Source organism: Erythrolamprus reginae, chromosome 4 (genome assembly GCF_031021105.1).
Source record: "Erythrolamprus reginae isolate rEryReg1 chromosome 4, rEryReg1.hap1, whole genome shotgun sequence".
Lineage (NCBI taxonomy): Eukaryota > Metazoa > Chordata > Lepidosauria > Squamata > Dipsadidae > Erythrolamprus > Erythrolamprus reginae.
In genome coordinates, this window is record NC_091953.1 from 98,583,087 (window position 1) to 98,607,436 (window position 24,350).

A 24,350-nucleotide genomic window follows, 5' to 3' on the forward strand; every position below is an offset into this window, starting at 1 on the left:
GCTTTTCTGGACTGCCAGACGAGCCTTTCGGTGGCGCTTAAGGAGGCTTTGGCAGTCCAGAGTGAACGAAGTATTTTCCTTTCCCTGGGCGCTTGGAGAGGGAATAAACCTCTGCCAGCGCCCAGAGAAAAGAAATGCTCCCTTCACTCTGGGCAGTGACTGTCCTCCTCCTCTTCTTCCTCCTCCTCCTCCCACCCAAATTCTGAGCTTTTATTTCTTTCCTAATGGGTTTGCACGCATTATTTGCTTTTACATTGATTCCTATGGGAAAAAATTGTTCTACTTACAAACTTTTCTACTTAAGAACCTGGTCACGGAACGAATTAAGTTCTTAAATAGAAGTACCACTGTATTATTTTTTTAAGGGAAAACTAAGAATATCTATGGATCAGGCGCGGGTTCCACTTACCTTTGCTACCGGTGTGCATCGTGATGTTGCACGAATGCAGGTGCCACACTCGTACACGCGTGTCCCTTCCTGCAATTTCACTTCCGGACATGCTCAGAAGGTGGTTTCAGGCTGAAACACAGCTGTGGACCCACTCAGCTGTGCTTCGGATGAAGAAATATAGGTGGGTATTAATGTGCGGGCAGGAGGGGTGGCTTTTTCCACAGTAGAGGAGAAGAAGCCATGCAAACAACAACCAAAAAAATCACTGAAAATTCCAAAACAAGAGAGATGGTGGAAAGCACAGACCGGCAAAGACAGAATCTGATCTATGACGCCTAAATTACATTACCAGAAGGTTGCTAACGGTTTGGGTGATCTGGTCCGAACCGGGAAGAACCCACCCAGGCGGAACAGGGGGCATGCCATTCCGTTGACGGAAATGGAGCGTGTAGGCTCACTCCATTGCCGTCGGATGTGCATGCGCTGTGCATGCACAATGGCGCGATTGCGGTAAAAATTAACGGGTTTTTTGCTTCCACGCATGCAGAAGGAGATTTCTCGCTGCCACGCCTAGAGCAGCAGCTGGGGCCAGCAGCAAAAGCGTCCTGCCCCTGCTCCGGCCATGTGGCCTGCTCTTTGATCTCCCGGGCCACAGGAGAGATGCCTGCAGTGTGGGAGAGCACAGAATAGGCCGTGCAGCCAGAATTGGGGCCACCCACCCTTCTCCCTGTGCCATAGCCCCTGCAGGAGGTGATCCAGGTAAGCGGGGCAAGGGGCCTGGCGAGGGGAGTGAGGGCAAGGGGCACGGCGGAGGGAGCGAGGGTGAGCGGCGCAGTGAGTGAGGATGAGCAATGCAGCGGGGGAGTGAGGGCGAGTGGTGCAGCGAGGGGAACATGCATGGAAGCAAAAAATCCCGGAAATAATGCACACATCTTTGCAGAATATTAACTTCTGCACATGCACAGAAGCCAAACTGTGCGCCGGGCACAGGTGCATGCCGGGTGCGCTTGCAGTGGTGCACTCCCAGTGTGTTCCGGTAGGACTGTGGTTGGTAGCCTGCCCCCGAACCTATGGATGCTACTCTAGTCTCCTACCTTAAAATTACTGTTCCTTCTTATTATATGTAGCTTTCAATATGCTATAAAATGCTGCAGAATTTGCCCAATTCCTCATATTTCTTCCCTCACCTGTGTCTCCAGATATTTCCTCAAGAAGATGAAAGTATAATCTAGAAATTGCACAAATCCTTTCCATCCTGGAGGTAATAAGCAATCAGAAGGAAATGACTTTTAATACAATCAATTGCATTCGATTAAGAAAAATGTAAAGTCATCTTTGAGTCACATTTGACTCCTGATGATTCCAGGAAAATGTCTATATAATGGTCTCATCAGTAATAGAGAAGTGATTTGTTCCTGTCTTCTCCAAGATATTTTCCCACCTCCTAGAAAAAACATATAGCCCTGGGATTTTCCAGTGGGCTACCATCCAAATACGCACCAGGCCCCAAGTCAGCTAAATATTGCCACTTGATTGTCAGTTTATTCAACTCCATCAGAGCCAGATAACACCTGGGTTCACACATCACACTAAATCAGTGGTTTTCAATATTTGCAACTTTAAGCTTGATGGTCTTCAGTTCCCAGAATATACTGTCTAGGGAATTCTGGGAATTGAAGTTTATTTACTTTGAAGTTGCCATGGTTAAGAAACACTTTTAAGTCAGGAATTTGAAATATTAGTTTAATAATAATAATAATAATAATAATAATAATAATAATTTATTAGATTTGTATGCCGCCCCTCTCCGAAGACTCGAGGTGGCTTACCTAATAAGCTACAGTGTTAGCTGGTTTAGAATGCCATGATCCATCCTTCCTTCCTTCCTTCCTTCCTTCCTTCCTTCCTTCCTTCCTTCCTTCCGCAAAGGAAGGACATATAGGCTCTACTTTAGGTAGCAAATAGGCTCTACTTTAGGTAGCAAAATGACTTAGGATGGTCCTGATCAAGGTGAACCAACTCTTTTGTTTCAGCTTCTTATACATTGCTCAAAAATAAATAAAGAGAACACTTAAATAACAGAATATAACTCCAAGTAAATCAAACTTCTGTGAGATTAAACTGTCCACTTAGGAAGCAACAGTGATTTACAATCAATTTCAAATGCTGTTGTGCAAATGGAATAGTTGTGCAAATGAAATATTCAATGAGAATATTTCATTCATTCAGATCTAGGATGTGTTATTTGAGCGTTCCCTTTATTTATTTACTTTTTGAGCAGTTTATATGCCCTAGGGCAGTGTTTCCCAACCTTGGCAACTTGAAGACAGCTGGACTTCAACTCCCAGAATTCCTTCCTTCCTTCTGGGAGTTGAAGTCCAAATATCTTCAAGGTGCCAAGGTTGGGAAACACTGCCCTAGGGTCCCATTGACAAAAAGCCAGCAATGCTGCAAAAATACTACCAGCGAGTCTCAGGGTTCATTCAGCTGTTTGACACTGTTTTACGCTTAGCCCTCCCCCTCTTGCAGAACGGAGCCAAAAGCATAGAGCGCACTACAGGTTCCAGCATGCTTTTGCCTTTAGCGTGCCGATGAACGGTCAATGTGTAAGAGCGAACTGTGCTTATTTGCTTTTGTTGGATCCTGAATCCATGTAAGATTCGGATCACTGGTTGTTAAGTGTGAAATGAATGTACCGATGTTGCTTTCCAGTAATCATTTCCCTCTGTTCTGATCCCAGCCCTCGATATAGGATATAGGATAAAAAACTTTTAAAGTTTTTTGGTGTTTTTTTTAAAAAAATTATAATTTATAATAAAAAGAATTATAAAAAAACTTTATAATAGGTTTTTTAATAATTTTTTTGGGGGGGGAAATCTCTTCAGATACATGGCTGTCTTTTTCCTTTAAACCGATCTAATCACTTTAATAACTTAAATACACTTTGGCTCTATTTTGGCTTCACCTGTAGTGATACAGTCAAAGATAGTACAGTACAGTAGATCTTTCTCAGTGCTAAAACAAGATTTCATTACACTCACAAATTACTATGCAACATAGTACAGCCACAAGAGATCACTGATAAATGATCAATCAAGATTGGCAAATTCTCTTTATAATTTCTTAACACTGCAACATGTAGCCTCTGTATAACATCAGTAAATTTTAGGATACTTTTCTTATGGCATTTAGTAGCCATACTTAAATTTCATAGCCCTTATTAACAAGATGATTTGTGATGCTAATGAAGCTGTTTTCTAAACTCTTTTGTAATGTTTGAGCTGTTATAAAAATTGCTTTTCTGTTCATTTAGCACTTCAAATAATCTAGGCTAAATTACACATTGTCAGAAATTGATGCTGGGAATTGAGAAATTAAAGTGCCAAGATACAAGAGTCCTTTTGGAGAATGCTGATTTATTTTATTGATTGATTGATCAAATTTATGTAGCCAAGAAGTAACTGGGCTGCCTATCATTAATTATCTATCATCTCTGAGAAGGAAATTTCAACAAGGTGTTTTCCACTAATCCCAATTTAGCCAGTTTAGTAATTGATATATGCAACTGGGCTCCAAATTACATTCAGATTCAAATGTGTGGAAACAGTTTTTCAGAAATTCTAGTCATAAAATATTTATAATTGTATAGGTAAGAACTAGAATTCTCAATTGGATTTAGAAAAAAATGGAAAAATGACAGTTCACAATATATGGCTTTAATTCACAGGCCTTGCAATAACTATAGTTTTCAAGTGTAAGATTATGTTGAGTTATCTGCTATATAAAATAGACAATGCTATCATTTGAACACCCAGAAGCTATAGCAAATCTAACAGCGCCCCCAGTCTGCACAATTGATTGCTCAACAGAGTGGAAGGAGATGGGCAACACATCCAGGGGTGGGCTATTGCCCGGACGGGGAGAGGAGGGACACAGTGGGGTAGTGAAAATGGAGCTTCACCCCAGAGCACCCAATTTGCACTGAAAGATGTTGAAAGAAAATGCAGGGTGTCCTGCAGAAGCAATGCCCATATTGTGGTAGTAAAAATTTTGGTAGCCTTTCACTGAACACATCTATCAATCAATCCTAATCCGAGCAGATGATATGCCCAGTTCTGGGTCAAGTTGTTGATGAGTTATTGGATTTATTTGAAGTGAATCTTTGTACAATTTTTAACTCTGCCAAGATTCAAGATTGAACGTTTATAAGCTCTTTGGCACAGATATTGGTTTGGTTTAATGTGATAATCCAAAGAAAATAATAGTAATTATAATATAATGTGTCTTTCATTATCATTCAATAACCATTGTGAAGTCTAGCTCCAAAGATCTGAAATAAAATAAAATTTCTTGGAATTATACGGAACTTTGTGTGCACGATGAGTCAAATATTCAATTCCTAAAATGCAATATGAGCAAGTTAAATACGTAGTCCCAAAAGCCATCTATTTTGCCTGAAGAATTCCACTTTTATAATTTGTATTTTCATTTGAGTATGGGAATTATAATCCAGGACAGGACAGGAAAAAGTCAACTCTGTTGGTTGGCCTTATTTACCTTGCATTTCTCTGATCTGCCTTTTTGGGATGTTTCATCCATAAAATAGCTCAGAGCCTCAATGGCTCATTGGACATTTCAGGAAGATGAAAGTCCTCAATATTTTTGAACAGGCTTCTACAATGGAGAATTCCCTTCATGTATGATGTGTCTTGGAGTTACAAGTCCAGTGCACATGGAGGCCACCAGATTGGGTACAGCTTCTCTAAAAAAACCCTAGGCTTTATATTACCTTAACTGTTTTATTAAATATGACACGCCGCCTATGCTTTGTTTTTATTGATTTATGTCATGTTCATTAGTTGCTTGAAAGTGTACTCCTTTGTTGTAAATTGTGTAAGTCTACCAACACTGAGCAATACAGCAGAAAACCCATAAACACCAGGGGCAAATTTCAGATGGGCACTAGTAAGGCTAGCCAAACAGGGTTAGCAGCATGTTTAATGACAAGTCACTTTAATCCAGTACAGTGATACCTCGTCTTACAAACTTAATTCGTTCCGGGACGAGGTTCTTAAGGTGAAAAGTTTGTAAGACGAAACAATGTTTCCCATAGGAATCAATGGAAAAGCGATTAATGCGTGCAAGCCCAAAATTCACCCCTTTTGCCAGCCGAAGCACCTGTTTTTGCACTGCTGGGATTCCCCTGAGGCTCCCCTCCATAGGAAACCCCACCTCCGGACCTCTGTGTTTTTGCAATGCTGCGATTTCACTGAGAATCCCCTCGCTGTGAAACCCCACCTCTGGACTTCCGTTGCCAGTGAAGTGCCCGTTTTTGCGCTACTGGGATTCCCCTGCTGGGATTCCTTGCAGCATCACAAAAACACGGAAGTCCTGAGGTGGGGTTTCCCATGGAGGGGAGCCTCAGGTGAATCCCAGCAGCACAAAAATGGGTGCTTTGCTGGCAACGGAAGTCCAGAGGCGGGGCATCCCAGCGGCGGCAGTGGGTTTGTCAGGTGAAAATAGTTTGTAAGAAGAGGCAAAAAAATCTTAAACCCCAGGTTTGTATCTCAAAAAGTTTGTATGACAAGGCGTTTGTAAGATGAGGCATCACTGTACTCCACACTCAACGTGTAGTCCTCAATGGAACTGCATCTACATGGAGGGACATATACAGTGGGGTACCCCCTGGCTGTGTTTTAAGGCCAGTACTCTTCAACATATTCATCAATGATGTGGATAAGCGTATAGATGAAGAACTCATCAAATTTTCGGACAACACCAAGCTAGCAGGAATAGCCAACACTCCAGAAGATAAGCTTAAGATATAGAAGGATCTTGATAGATTTGAATTTGGACATTATCTAACTAAATGAAATTCAAAGATGAAAAAAGTAAGGTTCTACATTTAGACAAGTAAAATAAAATGCACAGATATAGTATATGTGGTACCTTGTTCAACAGCAGTAACTGTGAGAGGGATCTTGGAGTCCTAGTGGACAATCACTTAAATATGAACCAGCAGAGCGCTACAGTGAGCAAAAAACCCAACATAGTTCTAGGCTGCATAAAGAGGGGGATAGAATCAAGATCATACAAAATGTTAATACCACTTTATAATGCCTTGGTAAGGCCACACTTGGAATATTGCATTCAGTTTTGGTCGCCACAATTTTTAAAAAATGTTGAGACTCTAGAAAGAGTGCAAAAAAGAGCAACAAAATGATTAGGGGACTGGAGGCTAAAACATACAAAGAATGGTTGCTGGAGCTGGGTATGTCTAGTCTGATGAAAAGGACTAGGGGTGACATGATAGCAGTGTTCCAATATCTCAGAGGCTGTCACAAAGGAGAGAGTCAAGCTATTCTCCAAAGCCCTGACAGTAGGACAAGAAGCAATGGGTGGAAACTAATCAAGGAGAGAAGCAACTTAGAACTAAGGAGAAATTTCCTGATACCTAAAACAATCAATGGAACAACCTGCCTCCAGAGGTTGTAAATGCTCCAACACTGGAAGTTTCAAATAAGAGATTTGTTAACTATTTGTCTGAAGCGGTGTAGGCTTTCCTGTCTAAGCAGGAGGTTGGACTAGAAGACCTCCAAGATCCCTTTCAGCTCTATTATTCTATTTTTTCTCTTCACAAATTCCATTTTATAACAAAACATATACGCCTTAAAATATATCAATAATATATATATACATTTTCAATATTTCATAAACCAATATCTTATTTTGCACCTTTTTCAACTCTTATTCTTCAGTCTGACCCAACACTCCTCTCTCTCAACCTTCATCCCCTTCCTACTTTCTTACTCCTTCTCTCCCCTTTCTCCTTCCCTCCATTCATCCTCTATTAACACTCTATATTTTCTACTTCTTTTCACTCCTCTAACTTCCCCTTCTACTTCCTCTTCCTCCCTCTAATACTGTTCCCTGAGTGTCTCCTATCCTCACTCAATTTATATTTGACAAACTGATATTATGTTCCTTATTTTCATACTTGCGGTGCCACTTCTCAAATTATTATTTTTGTTTCATTGCTATGTTTATAATTTGTACAACCTTGGCATATGTTACATGACTCTAATGTCACCTAATCCCCTAATTTTGTCTCCTGGGCCAACCACCAATTAATTCAATTTTTATTCTTAAAATATTGCTATAGCTTAATTTTTTTAACTATCATTTCTTGTGGAGCTCTATTATTCTATTTTATTCTTTTCTTTTCTATTCTATTCTATTATTTGTTTGTTTTTGTCAAGTACATATTGGTAGTATACAAAGATATAACAATGTTTATATACATGATACTAATAAGAGAGAAACATTAGTACAGGGGACAGAAAGCATGCTGGTGCCCTTATGCACGCCTCTTACTGATATCTTAGCAATCAGAAGTCAACAGTGGATAGTCTAAGGGTAAAGTTTTGGGGGTTAGATGATGATACTACAGAGTCAGGTAGTGAATTCCATACATTAACTACTCGGTTATGAAAGTCATATTACCTGCAGTCAAGTTTGGTGCAGTTTACTTTAAGTTTGTATTTGTTATGTGCTCATGTGTTGTTGTGTTTGAAGCTGAAGTAGTTGTTGACAGGAAGGACGTTGTAGTAGATGATTTTATGGGCTATACTTAGGTCGTGTTTTAGCTGACATCGATCTAAGCTTTCTAAACCTAGGATTGTAAATCTAGTTGCGTAGGGTATTCTGTTGTGAGTAGAGGAATGGACATATTTCTGGACATTACCCTACTAGCTAACATCTGTGTTAGTAGGGAATGAGGTTTGCTCTTATTTTATATACTAATGACTTACTCAGTGTTTGTGGGCATGGTCTTGATATCCCTTGGTCCCCAATCAAGGGATATTGTTTGCTTCTTGATTGTTAGTCTAATATTAATCTTGGGGTTAATTTTTGCTTATCTGGGCATTGATTATTGGTGAGGAGGTCTTTCTTTTGAATGGTATGTAGATCATTCTACATATAGTATGCAGCAATAAATACCCAAACAAGTTAAACAACAGCCCAATTAAGGAATCGCCATGACCACTCCTACCAACATTCACCATACAAGCCACTAGTATATAAAATGAGACCAACCCCACTTCCTTCTAACACAGATGATGTTGCATAGTTTGGTAATGAAATGTCTGTAAGAAATCTCTCTGTCTCTGTTTCTGTCCCACCCACCCCCCCCCCTCTCTCTCTCTCTCTCTCGCACACACACACACACACACACACTTTTTGGTCTTTTAGTTAGTTCCAAAGCAACATGACTGAAATACTACTTGAAGCCAAATTGACTTCCTTAACTAAAATTCAACAGCCTCCAAAATGTCAAGGATTTTTTCAAATCTTCAATCAAGATATCTCTGACTTACTTTATATGTATCCGAATATTCTTAAGAAATGTTTGGGTTAGATGTGAAGTACAGGCTCACAATTTCTTCTGATGACTCTGACGGAGATTTTATGCAAAGTTTGTTTGTTTGTTTGTTTGACTTCTATGCCGCTCAATCCCAACAGAGGTTGAAACATGACCGCATGTTTCACAAGACCACAACAGACAGATAATATTAAGAGACACCTCTCTGATTCACTGGAGTTTTAGAAAAAGTGAGATACAGCACAATCAAACATTCAAGATTTGTTATAATCAATCTCAATGAAAGTAATTTCAGCCTTCCCACAGAGTTGATTTCTTGGTCTGGTTGACAAAGTGAGGCTGACATCAGTCTGTAAAATTGTTTGCAGTTGTACATCTTACTTCACCCCCTTTCTCTTTGTCTGTGTCTCTGTCTCTTTTTCTTTCACTCTCTTTCATTCTCTCTCTCTCTCTTTCTCTCTCTCTCTCTTCCTTCCTTCCTTCCTTCATTGGAAGTCATATACATTTTAAATTCTATTAGATAGTTTGATTTGTGACCCACTTTTACAAATAATTCAAGACAATGAACATATCCAACAGACCTTTCACCTCCTATTTGTTTGCATTAGCTTAATAGAATTTTACTAAACATTTATTTTTAGCTTTGGATGTTAAAGTCTAGAATTCCATGATATCTGTAATTTTGACAAGTTTATCCACTTACATTTCTGAGCAGATGCTCATACTAGCCACTCCGAGTCCTCGGGGAGGGGCGGCATACAAATATTATTATTATTATTATTATTATTATTATTATTATTATTATTATTATTATATAATTTCTAATATATTGTGTAATTCTATAAATTTTAATGCTTTAATTGCATTATAGGTTTTAGTAAATATACTCCAATATTCAGAATCATTGCACACATCCTTGTACTTAATATATTGTATTTGCTTTTGATATTAAAAATTCAAATCCATTATGTTTATTTTCTATACTCTGAGCATTAGCTGAGAACATTTTGAGTCCATTGATTCCATTGTTTTATTGAGTGATTTAATAGACTCCATTACAACAATGCACCTGTTTCCTTCCACAGTTAACTAGTCTTTGTTTCAAGGCTTAATTTCCAGGACTTAATTACATTCATTAGTCTTGAGCCAAATAGATTTTTTAAAATCAATCCTTATCTTATACCATGTTTTTTGGACTTGTTCTCCGTTGTCTAAGTAAATCAGGATTTGTATCACAATTACTAAATATTTCAGAATATCTCAGGGCTTAGACAATTGCGTCGCAGTCGGAGTAAACAGTCGGACACAAGTAATGGGTATAAATAGGGTCACTTTTATTAAAAACCAACTTGAATTAACTATTTAACCAAATATGCCCACGTGACCTGCAGTGGTGCATAATCAAATGGGGGCGGAGTTAACTTTCCAACCAAACTCAACTGAGCAACTTCTAGGGCGAAAGCTCCAAGCTTGGGTGCAGGGTCATGGTAAAATTACACCTGCCCCCTGCCACGCCCCCACGGCGTGTGGGATGGCTCGCCACTGGTCTCCAATAATCTCCATGCAGCGAGCCACAGGAGGGACCTCCCTCACCGAACCCAGGCCGGTCGAGCCCTGTAATCCGAGAAGGAGATCCCCCCACACCTCAGTAGAGGTGCCCCTAAAGGAGATCACACAGTTGCTTACGCCCATTTCCGCCCCCTATCGGCCACAGCAGGGGGTGAAATTATAATTTATTCCCCCTGCTCCCCCCCCCTGCACATGAATGTGCAGGCACCTCTGCAGGTCCGCTATAAATTTGTCATTACCTTTATCTGTTAAGTGTACCCCGTCCCGTCTATATAAGTCTACCTGGGAAGCCCTGACATCGGGGTGGTCTATCACTCCCCCCCCGCCTGTAGTACCCACTTCTTAACTGCTCTGTTAACCCTCTTCCTGGCCCCATCAACCGCCCAGGGGCTCCTAGCATGCCTCCAGCACCTACGTGGCAAGATGTTGGACCACAATACACGGGTGTCCGGCCACCGCTTCCAGATTACCTGTAAACCATCCCAAATGTGCAACAACAAGTCAACGCCAGTCATTGCTCCCAGGTCGTTGCCTCCCACATGCAAGACCAACCATCCCGGCACCCCCTGCACCTTCCCACTGTTAAACAACAGGGGAAGCAACTCAAACCACCGTAGGCCTCTACGGCTCAACCATTGGACAATCACATGCCGGTCCAACTCCAACTGCGTGCCTGGCGTTGTCACCCGGGCCCTCCTCTCCGCCCAGTATATCATGCTGTGGCCACAGATCAGGACTCTCTGCGCACCCTGTGCGTTCTCTAAAAGGAAGGGAGGAAACAAAGCAGCATCAGAAGTGGCCGCGCAGGCCGCACCCAGTCCCGCCCTACTCACCTAAGGGCGGATGTAAGTCCGGAAGGCCGCAGATCGCCACCGGCCCACCGCACGTATGTCCGGCGCGCTGAAGCCCTCCTCCGCTGCAAAAGAAGCTGCCCCAATCCTGAAAGAGTGAGTCCCATAACGCTTGGGGTCCAGGCCCATCCGGGCCAGGGCCTTGGTCGTCACCGCCCAAAACTGGTACCTGGTGAGAGGTTCCCCAGAGGCATGACAAAAAAGTGGGCCGGGATCTCCGCCCCTAAGGGCCCAATACGCTGATATTGCACCCACCGGGCACACCCTCCTGTGGCTGGTCCGGGAAAGCTTAACTGTCATGCCCCGTCCCCTCTGATCCATTTTGGACCGTCACAGCCGCAGGAAGACTGAGCAGCCGCGTGATAAAGTGCCGCCTCGTACTGAGAGCGGCAAAGCCTGTCCCACAAGTCGCCCAAACCCCTCAGGTGAACTAACCTAAGGGGGCGTCTGCTATCACCCCGGGTCGGGCCCCTCTCTCTGATCCACCCTTCCAGTGTTTTCCTAACCCTAAAGTCCCCCGTGGTGTCTGAAAAGCCCCGTGACTTGGCTATAAAAGCCAATCCAGCCAGCTTGGCCCGAATGGTGCAGGCTGACAACCCCCGGTGTTTACATAGTGTACAAAACTCCAGTAGATGTTCGACCGGGGCCGGCCAGAGCTGATCGTATCTCCTAAGTTGACGAAAAGCCCAAAATTCCCTACCTGCCCGCTGGTATGACCTCCTGGTGCTTGCGGCAATGGACATGTCCAATGCCCTGTTTACGTCGGCCCTCCAATCAGCCAAAGGTGCTGGGGGGCTGCCTCCGGGAACTCCTCGGCCTGTGGGGCAAGCAGCCAGAACCTAGCTAACTGTCCCCTGGATAATGCGTCGGCTACCCCGTTCCTAATCCCCGGGACATGGTGCGCACGAAAGAGCATGTTATGTTCCAGGCACCTCATTACCATGTGACGAACCAACCCCATCACCCGTTCGTTCTTGGAGGAAAGCGTGTTAATCACATGTACTACCGCCATATTGTCGCACCAGAAATGTACTGTCTTCCCGGTGAAGCTATGGGACCAAAGCTCGATGGCCACGACAATTGGGAACAGTTCCAAAAAGGTCAGATCCCTGCAAACTGCGGTGCCCAGCCACCCCTGCGGCCAGTCCGCCCTAAACCACCTATCCTTCCAGACCACACCAAAACCAGCCGTCCCGGCTGCGTCCGACTTCACCTGGAAGTCGCCTTTTAACAGCATGTCCTGTCTCCAAAAGGAGACCCCGTTGTACGTGTCCAAAAATTGTTGCCACACCCCCAGGTCCTTCCTAACGCTAGCCGTCAAGCGAATCCTGTGGTGCGGCTTGCAGAGACCTACCGTCGCCTGGTAAAGCCTAAACATGAACGCCCTACCCGGCGCTATCACTCTACAAGTGAAGTTCAACAGTCCAGCTAGCTCCTGAACCTGCCTAAGGGTAACTCTTCTAGCGGCCCGAACAACCCTCACCGTGTTCCGCAACCTTGCTAACTTGTCTTCAGGTAGCCTACACGTCTGCGCTACCGAATCCACCTCAATGCCTAAAAATGTAAGCCTAGTGGTGGGCCCCTCGGTCTTCTCGTGTGCCAGAGGCACGCCGAGGTCCAAGCATAAATCCTGCAACCCTGCCATCCCCCGCTGGCATTCGTCAGAGCCCGCCGGCCCTGCGAAAAGAAAGTCATCTAAATAATGAACAACTGACCGAATCCCGGTATTCTTCACGTGGGCCCACTCTAGGAAGGAACTAAACTTCTCAAACAATGAACATGAAATTGAACAACCCATCGGCAGGGCCCTATCAACAAAGAACCCCCCTTCAAACTGAAAACCTAAAAGGTCGAAATCCTCGGGGTGAATCGGCAAAAGTCGAAAGGCCGACTTAATATCACATTTACCCATCAGGGCCCCTGGGCCACACCCCCGTACCATCGAGACAGCCGTCTCGAAGGGCGTGTAGCGCACCGAGCACAGCTCTTCAGGGATGTGATCATTTACCGAGGCACCCGGAGGGAAAGACAGCTGATGAATGAGCCTGAACTCCCCGGCTGTTCTCTTGGGCACCACTCCCAGGGGGGATACCTGCAGAGAGGGCAGGGGCGGCCCCATAAAGGGGCCCAGCACCCGTCCCTCCCGCACCTCCTTCATAATTTTGTCCCTTACCACATGCCCCATGCCGACTACAGACCTCAGGTTGTCAGCAAGGCAAGCGATCCTAGGCCCCTCGTACGGAATCCTAAAGCCCTCCGTGAAACCTGCAACCAAAAATTCGGCACCCTTCCTAGGGCAGTAGCCGGTAAGCCTGGATCTCAACCTGTCCAATCTAACTGGGGTTGGTCCCCTTACCCTGAGCTCCTGTTGGCTGGGGCTTAGAAGGGGCCCCTGCCCCCTTAGTGCCGCCTCCCCCCCTGCCCCTGTAGCAGGCTGATGTTGGGTGCCTGCCATTACACAAAGAGCAGGCGTGGCGAAAGCGGCAAACTGGCCTGGAACAGGCTCCCCTGGCGCCGTACTCGTAACAGTACGGCGGGATCCGAAAGGGCGAACCAGCCCCACTACGATGTGCAGAGGCCGGGGTCCCCGAACCCACCCCGGGGCGGGGAAGGGTGGCTTCCTTTCCTTGGGTCAGCAGCAGGTGGCCGGTAGGCGTCCGCCCGCTAGCCGGGGTAGCTGCTTTCTGCGTGGCACGAAGCCACAGGTCATTGTGCCTCATGTCCCAAGGCCAGTGCCTGTTGTGTGCGGCAAATCTCCAAAACGTTTCATCGTACTGCTTCCAAGCCTCGCCCCCAAACTCCTGATACGCCATTAAGATCATACTCATATATAGGATAAGCTCGTGTGTCTTATGCACATCATCTTCCACAACCACCGAATGATAGGCCAGGAAGGCGTAGGCCCACGCCAATATCCCCTTATCCATTTTGGTGTCCTTTGCCTCATCAGACCCCTTCTTACCGTCCTTGTCCTTATCCTTCTTAGATTTCTCGGGCAACAAAATGTTGAAGATATCAACATAAGCCCCGCACCAAATTTTTCGCTTAAGGGCCTGTGACATGTGCATGCTAAGCGGCGTGTCAGGGAGGCCGGGTGCAAAGGGGTTGTCACTGTCACCCTCGTAGGGGTCAGTGGACTCCGTTGTTGTGGACTCCGAGCTATCCTTCGAAGTGTCCCGTCTCCGTCTGCCCCGCTTTGTCACACCACGCTGACGGCCCCTCCCCCACACCTGGGCCGCCGTGCGCGAACGCCATGTCTTGTGTGTCTTATGTGTATTGCGTTTAACCGCCCGTAGCCTGCCTCGTGGCCCCCGTGGCCGGGACCACCGATGCTTAGGCACCGGGCACTCACCCCAATGTGAAGAGTCGTCATCAGCCTCCTCTGAGCAGGAAGCAGCCCGGCTTCCCCATCTCCTCTTGCGCCTTTTCTTAGCGCGCCGGTCGGATCTCACCCTCTGGGACCTTTCCTCCGATTCCGAGGAGCTCCGGGTCCCCTCTGCGCTCGTGGCACCCCTGGCGTCTTCGTGCCGGGACCTGCCCCTCTTCCTTGGCCCCTCATCCAATTTCTCGAGCAAGGCAGAAAGAAGGTGTGAGGAGACAGACACTGACTCCTCCCCTGCCCCCTCATTAGCAACCGCCCGCGCCATGGGGGACCCCTCATCAGACCCACTCAATTCCACTGGGCTGGGGTCCCCCTCCCCGGGATCAGAGGCTTCCACCCTCCTACCACGTGGCCCCCGGGATGGGGCCCTCCCCTGGCGGCGGCCTGCTGCCCTAGGGGTCAACCCCCGGCGCCTTGCGGCCCGCCCCCTGCTGCCTTCCTCCCCCCCGGGGCTGCCCTCTCTGCCCGGCCTACAGGCCTGTCCAGCCCCAGGGGCCTCCCCCCATGTCCTCTTGGGGGCCCTCCTCCTTCCAGTATGGCGGGGCTCGATGGGGGGGTGCCCTGATCGCCAGCCTGCCCCCCCCGCTGTCCGCCGCCGGGTCCCCGACTTAGCCCTGCTGCCCCTTGCCATTAATGCTCCCCCCGACTCCAAACCAGAAGAGGCCCGGCAGGCAGCCGATGCCTCAGTCGCTGCCGGCCCTCTAAGTGCCGCCCACGCATCCTCTTCGGCCTCCGGGCCAAGCCGCGCTCTCTCCGCCACGCGTGCTGCCGGCCTGGGCCCCCAGATGCCACCCACGCGTCTTGTTCGGCCGCCGGGCCTGCCGCGCTCCTCTCGCTGCAAGTGCTGCCGGCCCGAGCCTCCTATTGCCGCCCACGCGTCCTCTTCGGCCTTCGCGCTCTCTTCGCTGCGTCCGGGAGCAGCAGGGCCGTCTCACAACTGCCGGGCGAGAGAAACTGCGCCACGAGGCAGCCCCTTTTATAGGGCTGCCTCACCCTCGCCCGGCCAAACAACGTCACTGCGGCCCCCAGGGATGACGTGGGGCCGCCGGATCCGCCTCCAACATGGCGGCCTCCTTCCCCCGACCACGCCGCAACTCCGCGCCGGCTGGTAAGGTCGCCGGCGGCTTTAGAAGAATAGGTTCACTTCCCTAAGCTATTTTTTAAAAAAATCCTGGTTATGTTAACTTTCATTTTCCCTAGAAATTTTAACAAACTAAGAAATTGATTGGCTTACCTTTGGTCATTTGGGTAGGCAGGTTAGGGGCGGAAAACTGGGGTGGTTTAGCAACCGCGCGTTCTCCCTTGGGCATCTTTGGGGATGATTGACAGGTTCTCCGCAAGCTCATGGAGGGAGTGCCTGCCTGAGCAGCTGGGGGGAACCTGTCTTTGGGTCCTGCACCTTTAATTCCCGGATTCGGGGTAGCCGGTGGGACCCCCCTCATGCAAAGCATGGCAGGGTCGCAGGTGATGGACTGGTCCCTCACCTGGACTTGCATCGAGATACGCCCATGAGTTGCCCAGGAAGTTTTTTGTCATAACGTCATTTCCGCCCCGGAAGTATTTGTTTGACCCTGCAGGTCCATTTCCGGGTCATAGTTGATTATGCTAATTTATGCAAATTTAATGAATAAATTATGCAAATTTATGTTAATAAAAATGACCCAGTTTAAATCCAGCTCTTGTGTCTGTGTCGTTACTCCGTCTCTCCAGCAATTGCAGCACCGGACTTACCCGGCAGCAGGCTTTGCTGGAGGGACCGGGAGACACTGGACTCTCATGGCAGCAGCCATCTTGAATCCTGAGCGAAGTCTCGTGAGATGAGACTTCGCTCGGGAGTTCGGGCCTGTCTGGCCCGGCTGCTGATTGGTCCGGGCGGGGCCTGCTTGCCCTATATAAGGGCGAGCAGGCCCGGGGCTCTTCCTTTTTGCCCGGACAGCAAGCCACGAGCAGACACCCGCCCGCCCTCCCTATTTTGCAGTGTGCTTAGGGGTCGCCATTAGGGGGCCGAATGGGAATTTTTTGCAGTTCTGCCTTTTAGCCGGGCTGTTTTTTCGCCCATTCCACACTGAGGAGATGGATGTGCGGTTAGGGGGTGCTTGCATTTATTAGGTTAATTGGCTTACCTTTGGTCATTTGGGTAGGCAGGTTAGGGGCGGAAAACTGTGGTGGTTTAGCAACCGCGCGTTCTCCCTTGGGCATCTTTGGGGATGATTGACAGGTTCTCCGCAAGCTCATGGAGGGAGTGCCTGCCTGAGCAGCTGGGGGGAACCTGTCTTTGGGTCCTGCACCTTTAATTCCCGGATTCGGGGTAGCCGGTGGGACCCCCCTCATGCAAAGCATGGCAGGGTCGCAGGTGATGGACTGGTCCCTCACCTGGACTTGCATCGAGATACGCCCATGAGTTGCCCAGGAAGTTTTTTGTCATAACGTCATTTCCGCCCCGGAAGTATTTGTTTGACCCTGCAGGTCCATTTCCGGGTCATAGTTGATTATGCTAATTTATGCAAATTTAATGAATAAATTATGCAAATTTATGTTAATAAAAATGACCCAGTTTAAATCCAGCTCTTGTGTCCGTGTCGTTACTCCGTCTCTCCAGCAATTGAAGAAGCTTCTTGGATGTGGAGCAAAATGTTTTCAAGGGGAAGTCCAGTTGCCTTTTGGAAAAGCACTTTGGGACAACCATGATGACTGAGAATCCCTATACTGTAGATACTTTTCTCAAGCTACTTTCTAGGCCTGGTCTCAGGCTCCTCTTATTTGACTGCAGCCTTGGCCAGTTCCTCTGTTCTGTAATTGCTGGGAAGGAGAAACACTGTTTACAATAAAGGGAAAAAATGATGAGATCTTGTTGACTCAATTCAAACTACATTTAATAGATAATATACATATTGTTATCTTCAGAAAGAATAGATAGAATTGGCAGAAAAGAATACTTCTTATACAAACCTAAGTAAGAAGAGAAAGGTAGATCTTGTATAATTCTCATAAGGAGGCAGCATCTTTTAAATTTCCTTTGTTCTTCTATTCCCTCGAAGTTGATACTATTTTGACCTTCTGGATATTTATAGATATACAACCTAACCCTAGTTCTGCAGAATTTGGGGAGAAAAACAAGTTCTAAGATAAACAGTCTCCCTGATATGATTGGATAATGATTAATTATATTTGGCTGAAGTTTGTAAAACTCCAGAATTAGTTAAGAAATGTATTGCATATCTGCAACACGTGTTTCCTATTATTGACATCATAAATGCAAAATAGATTTCAAATGTAATTTTTAATCAAATTTCAACACTGTCCATCACACCTGATTGATTCTGGATGGTTTGCAATAAAAATACAGTGTTAAGACCTTAAGAGTGAGGAAACTACCAAGAACTTTTCATAAATGTCCTGTATAATAATTTTGCTATTAGCTGCTGCTAGTGAAGATTTAGGGAAGACTCATAATTTATTAAACCCTGGGATGCAAGTGGTGATTTTTCCTTCTGAAGAGATGGAAGGACTGTCACAAAAACTAAACTATTACTTGATTTGTTTGTTCAGAAAATTCTTGTGGAGTCGTCTCTTACCTGTCAAGATCATATTCTTATTCCAGTAATACTACCTCCTCCTGGTTTCTTTGACAACAAACAAACAAACACAAAAAGAGGAAGAGATGGGAGAAATCAGCTGACAAAGCCAAACCTCTAAACTTCATTGCCTGAGGAGCTATGAAGGGCGGGCTGCTCCTGGTTGCTGCTTTTCTACTTTTCTGGCCAGGTTGCTCTTCTCAAAATGGTAAGTTAAGAAGAGAAATCAAAATGTTACTAAAGAAAATAATTTCTGATGCATTCATTAAAGGAACAGATACTTTTAGCAAAAAGAAAGAGTTCCATTTTTCATTTGTTGCTTTCTGCAAATTTGTATTGCTGGATTCTTTAAGAATATTATAGGTTTATAATTCCAATCCACTTTTAAAGTACAATATTTTTCAACTGATTTCTGAATAGCAAGATACTTTGCATCAGTATTGCAAATTCACACTGGTTTTGAGGAACTTTATTTCAGTTAATAAAGGACTTGATATGAAATAATCAAATGATTGCCATGTCTAATGATGCCACTTTAAAAGTAAAGTGAAGTTAAAGTTGTTTGATTTCATTGAGTTATTTGTACTTAATGGTTTATATATATATTTTTATAAACAAAAATATTCTCAAAAGTATAACAGTAGAACAGGTATAAAAATGGAATGTATTTATTGAATGCAGTTCTATCATAATTTAACTAATAGTATGGTATCAGCACTGTAGCATCTAAACTTTGTCTCAATTTTTCTCTCCTCCCTCCAAGTGAGGTGATTTTAAGAACACCGATTCTATAGGAACCATGCCTTTAGTGTCTGTAATCTTCTGTGCCAAGAAAATGATTCTTCATGAGTCAGAAGTTTTAAGATCTGTCTTAGTTATGCTTGCATCAGGATACATACAAAAGCATATATCTTAATTCACAGTAATAATATCTTTGAGGACTGTGATGGTGAATCTATGGCACGTGTGCCACAAGTGGCATATAGAGCGATAGTGGTGGGCACATGAGCTAAGTTATGACCAGGGGTGGGCTACTGCCCGGATTGGGTGGGGGGAAGCAATGGGGTGGCGAAAATGGAGCTCTACCTCAGAACCCCCAATTTGAACTGAAAGATGTTTAAAGAAAATGCAGGGTGTCCTGCATAAGCCACACCCACAGTGTGGTAGTAAAAAATTTGGTAGCCCTTCACTGGGTATGATTTGCATGTGTGCACCAGTCAACTAATTTTTGGGCCTTCTGGGCCTACTAGGAGTCAGGAAACAGCCTGTTTTTAGTCTCTGGAGGGGTGGGGAAGGCCTATTTTTTGCTCTCCCCAAACCTTAGAGCCTGGGGAGGACAAAAATAGCCTTCCCCACTCCCTGGAAGCCAGTTCCATTTGTGAATTTCCAGTTGAACATTTTTTTTTGCTCTGTTCACTCTTCCCAGTCTTCAGAGCCTTTCTAGGAGCCTGGGAAGAGCAAAAATGGCCTTCCCCTTCAAGGCCCTCTGAAGGCCAGAAATACCTCATTTCTCAATGAGCCATTTTGTGTGTGTGTGTGTTCATATATATCAAGTTGTCTCTGTCTCTGTCTCTGTCTCTGTCTCTATCTCTATCTCTATCTCTATCTCTATCTATCTCTATCTCTATCTATCTCTATCTCTATCTCTATCTCTATCTCTATCTCTATCTCTATCTCTATCTCTATCTCTATCTCTATCTCTATCTCTATCTCTATCTCTATCTCTATCTCTATCTCTATCTCTATCTCTATCTCTATCTCTATCTCTATCTCTATCTCTATCTCTATCTTTATCTCTATCTCTATCTCTATCTCTATCTATCTATCGCTATCTCTATCTCCTTCTCTATCTATCTATGTACCGTATTTTTTGGAGTATAAGATGCACATTTTTAGTCCCTAAAAAGAAACTGAAAATTTGGATGTGCCTTATACTCTGAATGTAACTTACTTTTCAAAGCTTTTTTTCCAGCCCTAACTAGATGCAAACGATCTTCCCAGCTCTAACCTTGCAGGTTCTTTCATTGGTACTCTCTGTGAATAATGTTTTCCAAGCCCTAAGTTTTTGCAGGCTTTTTTCATTGCTCTACTTGCTCCAAAAGTTTCTTTCCAGCCCTAATGAGGTACTAACAATTTAAACCTCCATTCCCACACCCTTTCCAGCCCTAAAGAAGTACTAACAATCCGCCCCGAGTCTATGGAGAGGAGCGGCATTCAAATCTAATAAACAAACAAACAAACAAACAAACAAACAAACAAACAAATCTTCCCAGATCTTACCTGTTTGCAAGCTCTTTCATTGATACTCTTTCCAAGGTTATTTTCAAGCCCTAATCAGGGATTAAAATAACGTGCCGAAGCTGACCAGACTAAGGTTGCTAGCCAGATGAATTTTGATAGACAGATTTTTTCCCTATTTTACTCATTTAGCGGTGGGCTACAAACCGGAATGCCAAGAACGCCATTCCAGCAGCAGAAACAAAGCATGTAGGCCTACTCCATTGCCACTGGGTGTGCACAGCTCCAATGGCCTTGTCCACTTCATCAGGTGTCACCAGGTCAAACTCCTCCCAGACAGGTAGACAATGACGGGCCCTAGTCACCTCGATTGACTCATTGTCAGCCGACACTGCGATCCAATCGGAGTCAAGGCTTGTCCAATTCTGAGCGACTTTATCAGCGAAAAACAAGTTAAATTCCTCGGCAGTGCTCAGCAAGGGCTCCCCACCCCCCACCCCTAATTAAGGAGGGAGTGGGTCACCCTAAACAGAGCAGTCGAGCGCGATTCCGCTGATGCAATCAAGGCAGCATGATATGCACATCTTGCCACCTTGAGTGCAACTTTGTAAGTCTTAATGTGAGCTCTTACAAGTGTTTGATCAGACTCAGATTTGACTTCTGTTCTGGCGTTTCAACTCCTGGATTTCCTCTGTGAACCAAGGGGCTCTCTGGGGTCTAGTGTTACAGAGAAGTTGCAATGGCGCAATCCAGTCAAGAGCCTCTGTCGCAGCCTTGTTCCAGGCCACGGCAAGGAACTCTGCCAAACTGTGCATGAGTGAATCTGGTAAAACCCGAAGCACCCTCTGAAAGCCCTCAGGGTCCATCAGGCACCTGGGGCAGAACCACCTAGTCAGTTCCACCTCCCTGCAGGGGACGATTGGAGCCTTGAAGTCAAGCCATAGTAGAAAATGGTCTGACCATGACAAAGGCAAAACATCTAAGCCCCTTAGTCTCAGACCATTGTTTAATTGCTCCGAGAGAAATATCATGTCAGGTGCATGTCATCCCCCCCCTCATGAGTTGGGCCTTGTACTACTTGAGTCAGGTCCATGGCTGTCATGGTGGCCATGAACTCCTGCGCCAGTCCAGAGGATTCACCAAGTCACGGTAGATTAAAGTCCCCCAAGATGATAGGTCTGGGGTATTCTACCGCCAACCTGGCTACCTCCTCAAGCAGCACAGGCAGGGCTGTTGACATGCAGCTGACAGGCAGGTACGTGAGCAACAAGCCCACCTGAAACCCTAGGTCCAACTTCACAAAGAAGGACTCACAACCCGCAATCTCGGGAGCAACGAGTCTATGTAGGCAAAAAGTCTCCTTGGCTATAATAGCCACTCCTCCCCTCTTCCCTGGGGTCACAGCTGATGCCATACTTGAAACCTGGCTGGGCAAACTTCAGAGAGAGGAACTCCTCCCTCTGGTCCCAGCCAGGTTTCAGGCATACATACCAGGTCGGCCTCCTCCTCCAGAAGACCTGGATGAGGAGAGCCTTGTTAACCACCAACCTGGCATTGAGTAGCAGCAGCTTGAGCCCAGGGCCCAGATTACACTCGTCATCAGTACCCCGAGATGAGCTCATGGGGCTGGAACAAGGGATTGCTTTCAAGCAGTGTTTCCTTCTTCCTCCAGAATGGCTTGCCCCATGGCTCCCATCATATCTGCTTCTCCCCAGCCCTCTACCACCCAGGAATAGGCTCCCCCAACCCCCTTGCCTACTTGTCACCAGGTAAGCTATAATCTCATCCGTACTGTATCCATTCATTCCCTAATCATCCATATGGTAAATATAATCCCGATCATTCCAATAATCACAGACATCCATCACCCCCCATATAAATTAACAGTAAAAAACATTAAAACAATCTGTCAACAATTAGCACTATAAATTACTAAATAAGTATAAAAAACTATAGATGCTAAATTGTTGAATTGTTAAAGAACAAAATAAAAAATGTAAAATATAGGCAAAAAAGACAGGTAGTCAGCAGTTCTTTAAGCAGTCAACAGAAAGATGGCGCCAGACTCTGAGTCAATTAAGTTCTGAAAGAGTTCAGTGTGAATGTCCAAGTGTCCAAGTCTCTGGTGAAATAACCACTGTGGTGCCGGCCGCTGCCATCGACCAGCACTCCCAGATCATGTCCCTATGGTTTGATTGTTATTACCTCAGACTCCTCTGTCTTTGCATCTCCCCTGGCTCCTACCAGTCGTCCCAGTCGCCCACCAATGTCTGCTGTTCTTCCTGGGCAACATCTCCACCTCTCCATGCTCCGCATTGTCCGTGGCTCTGCATAGACTCCTCATAGGTTCCAGACAGCTTTGGTGCAGCTTATTATATTCCCCCCGGCATCGGCCTCTCTTCCTCTTTTGCCACAGTCTTTTCCTTCGGCACTCGCTGCTCCGGCTTCATGCATCAACCCCCAGTCCAATAGTCCCTCCGATGTCAGGCACCCCCACCATTCGGCGCCACAGCATCCCAGGACCGTCTGACTCAGTGGCTAAAATCCAGCTGTCTAGCTCAGTTCTCAGTTTTTATCCTCGCTCTCTTGACCTCATGTCTTCTTAGAAGTGCGACAGGCAGCAGGCAGCAGGCAGCTTTGTTCTAAATAGCGGTTGCCATATTCTGAGCCCCAGCTGACCGATCTACAATATCTCCATGGCGAAAAGTAGTCAAAAAATGCCACAAAGAACCAGGGCATAGGGATCTTCCTGAACAGGGAGTGCTCACCCTTCCGAGATTGTGAAATAGACCGCTGAAGGATAATATAGCTTATATTAGAGTAAATGGCAACAGAACAGAGAAGGTTAAAATTCAGAATGGAACTAAGCAGGGTTGTCCACTATCCCCAATGTTATTTGCATTGGCAATTGAGGTCTTAGCAAATAAAATTAGAAATGACAAGGAGTGGAGAGGTTACCAAATAGGAAAACTTGAATTAAAATTAAATCTTTTTGCAGATGATGCTATAGTATTGACTGAAACCCCAATTGAAGTGATGAAAAGAATAATGATCTTACTCCAGGAATTCAAAGACCAATCGGGACTTAAGGTTAATATAGAGAAATCAGTGATAATTTGTCTAAATACAGGCCCTAAAGAGCAAATCGAGATACAAAAAGTGTCAGGATTGAAACTAGGATGTAAAAAAATGAAACATTTAGGAGTTTGGTTGTTTAAGAATCCTATTAAAATTGCGATGGTTAACTATAATTTAATATGGAAGAGACTTCAAAAGCAGATAAAAAATTGGAGGGAAAAAAGGTTGAGAAGAATTGCCAAGATTAGAGCCCTTAAAATGATGATAATACCAAAAATGATGTATTTATTTCAGGTTTTACCAGGTACCTTTCCTGGTGCAAAATTGAGAGAATGGGATAGTAAATTAAATTTTTGGATTGAAGGAAACAAAAGGCCTAGAATAAGAAAAAAAATGGCTGTTTGCCCACGAGAAAGAGGGGGGTGGGGTAGCCCGTGCTTAGAATTATATAGAGAAGCATTTCAAATACTGTAGAAAGATTAATGGAATTACAGCTATGGGGGGAAAAGAAGTGGGTGAAGTTGGAAAAGGAAATTAATAATATAAATAATAAGGAGTTATTATTTAAAAAATGGAGTAAAATAGAAATCAATAACTTAACCGACCCGCTGAAAGCAGGTTTAGAAATATGGTCTAAATAACAGGGAAAATGTGGAACTAGAAATTCAAAATTATCAACGTTACACGTATTGAATACAGGTAATGATGTTAACTTAACTAGAATTATAAAAGTATTAAATAGCAAAGGGATAATGAGAATTGAACAATTATATGAGAAGGATGGGAGAGTTGGTAGAACTCGGTTGGAATGGTGGCTCGGTCAACAGAAATGGCTGCAGATTAATGCAATAAGTAAATATTTAAATAAAAGTGAGAATATAGA

At 45.1% G+C, this 24,350-nt stretch overlaps 1 protein-coding gene across 6 annotated transcripts in view; it reads left to right on the plus strand.

Annotated features, from left to right (window-relative positions):
• Positions 1–18,221: 18,221 nt before the first annotated feature.
• The window catches only part of LOC139166873 (complement factor H-like), a 1,233,958-nt gene continuing 1,227,829 nt past the window's right edge, over positions 18,222–24,350 (plus strand). For 4 of the 6 annotated variants that reach the window (XM_070751048.1, XM_070751051.1, XM_070751052.1 and 1 more), the window contains exon 1: positions 18,234–18,359. In XM_070751048.1, the coding sequence (XP_070607149.1) occupies positions 18,293–18,359 (67 nt within the window). In that variant the 5' untranslated portion in view covers positions 18,234–18,292. Of the gene's footprint in view, positions 18,360–24,350 lie in introns of all 6 variants that reach the window. The other 2 variants (XM_070751055.1, XM_070751053.1) reach the window with 2 other exon arrangements.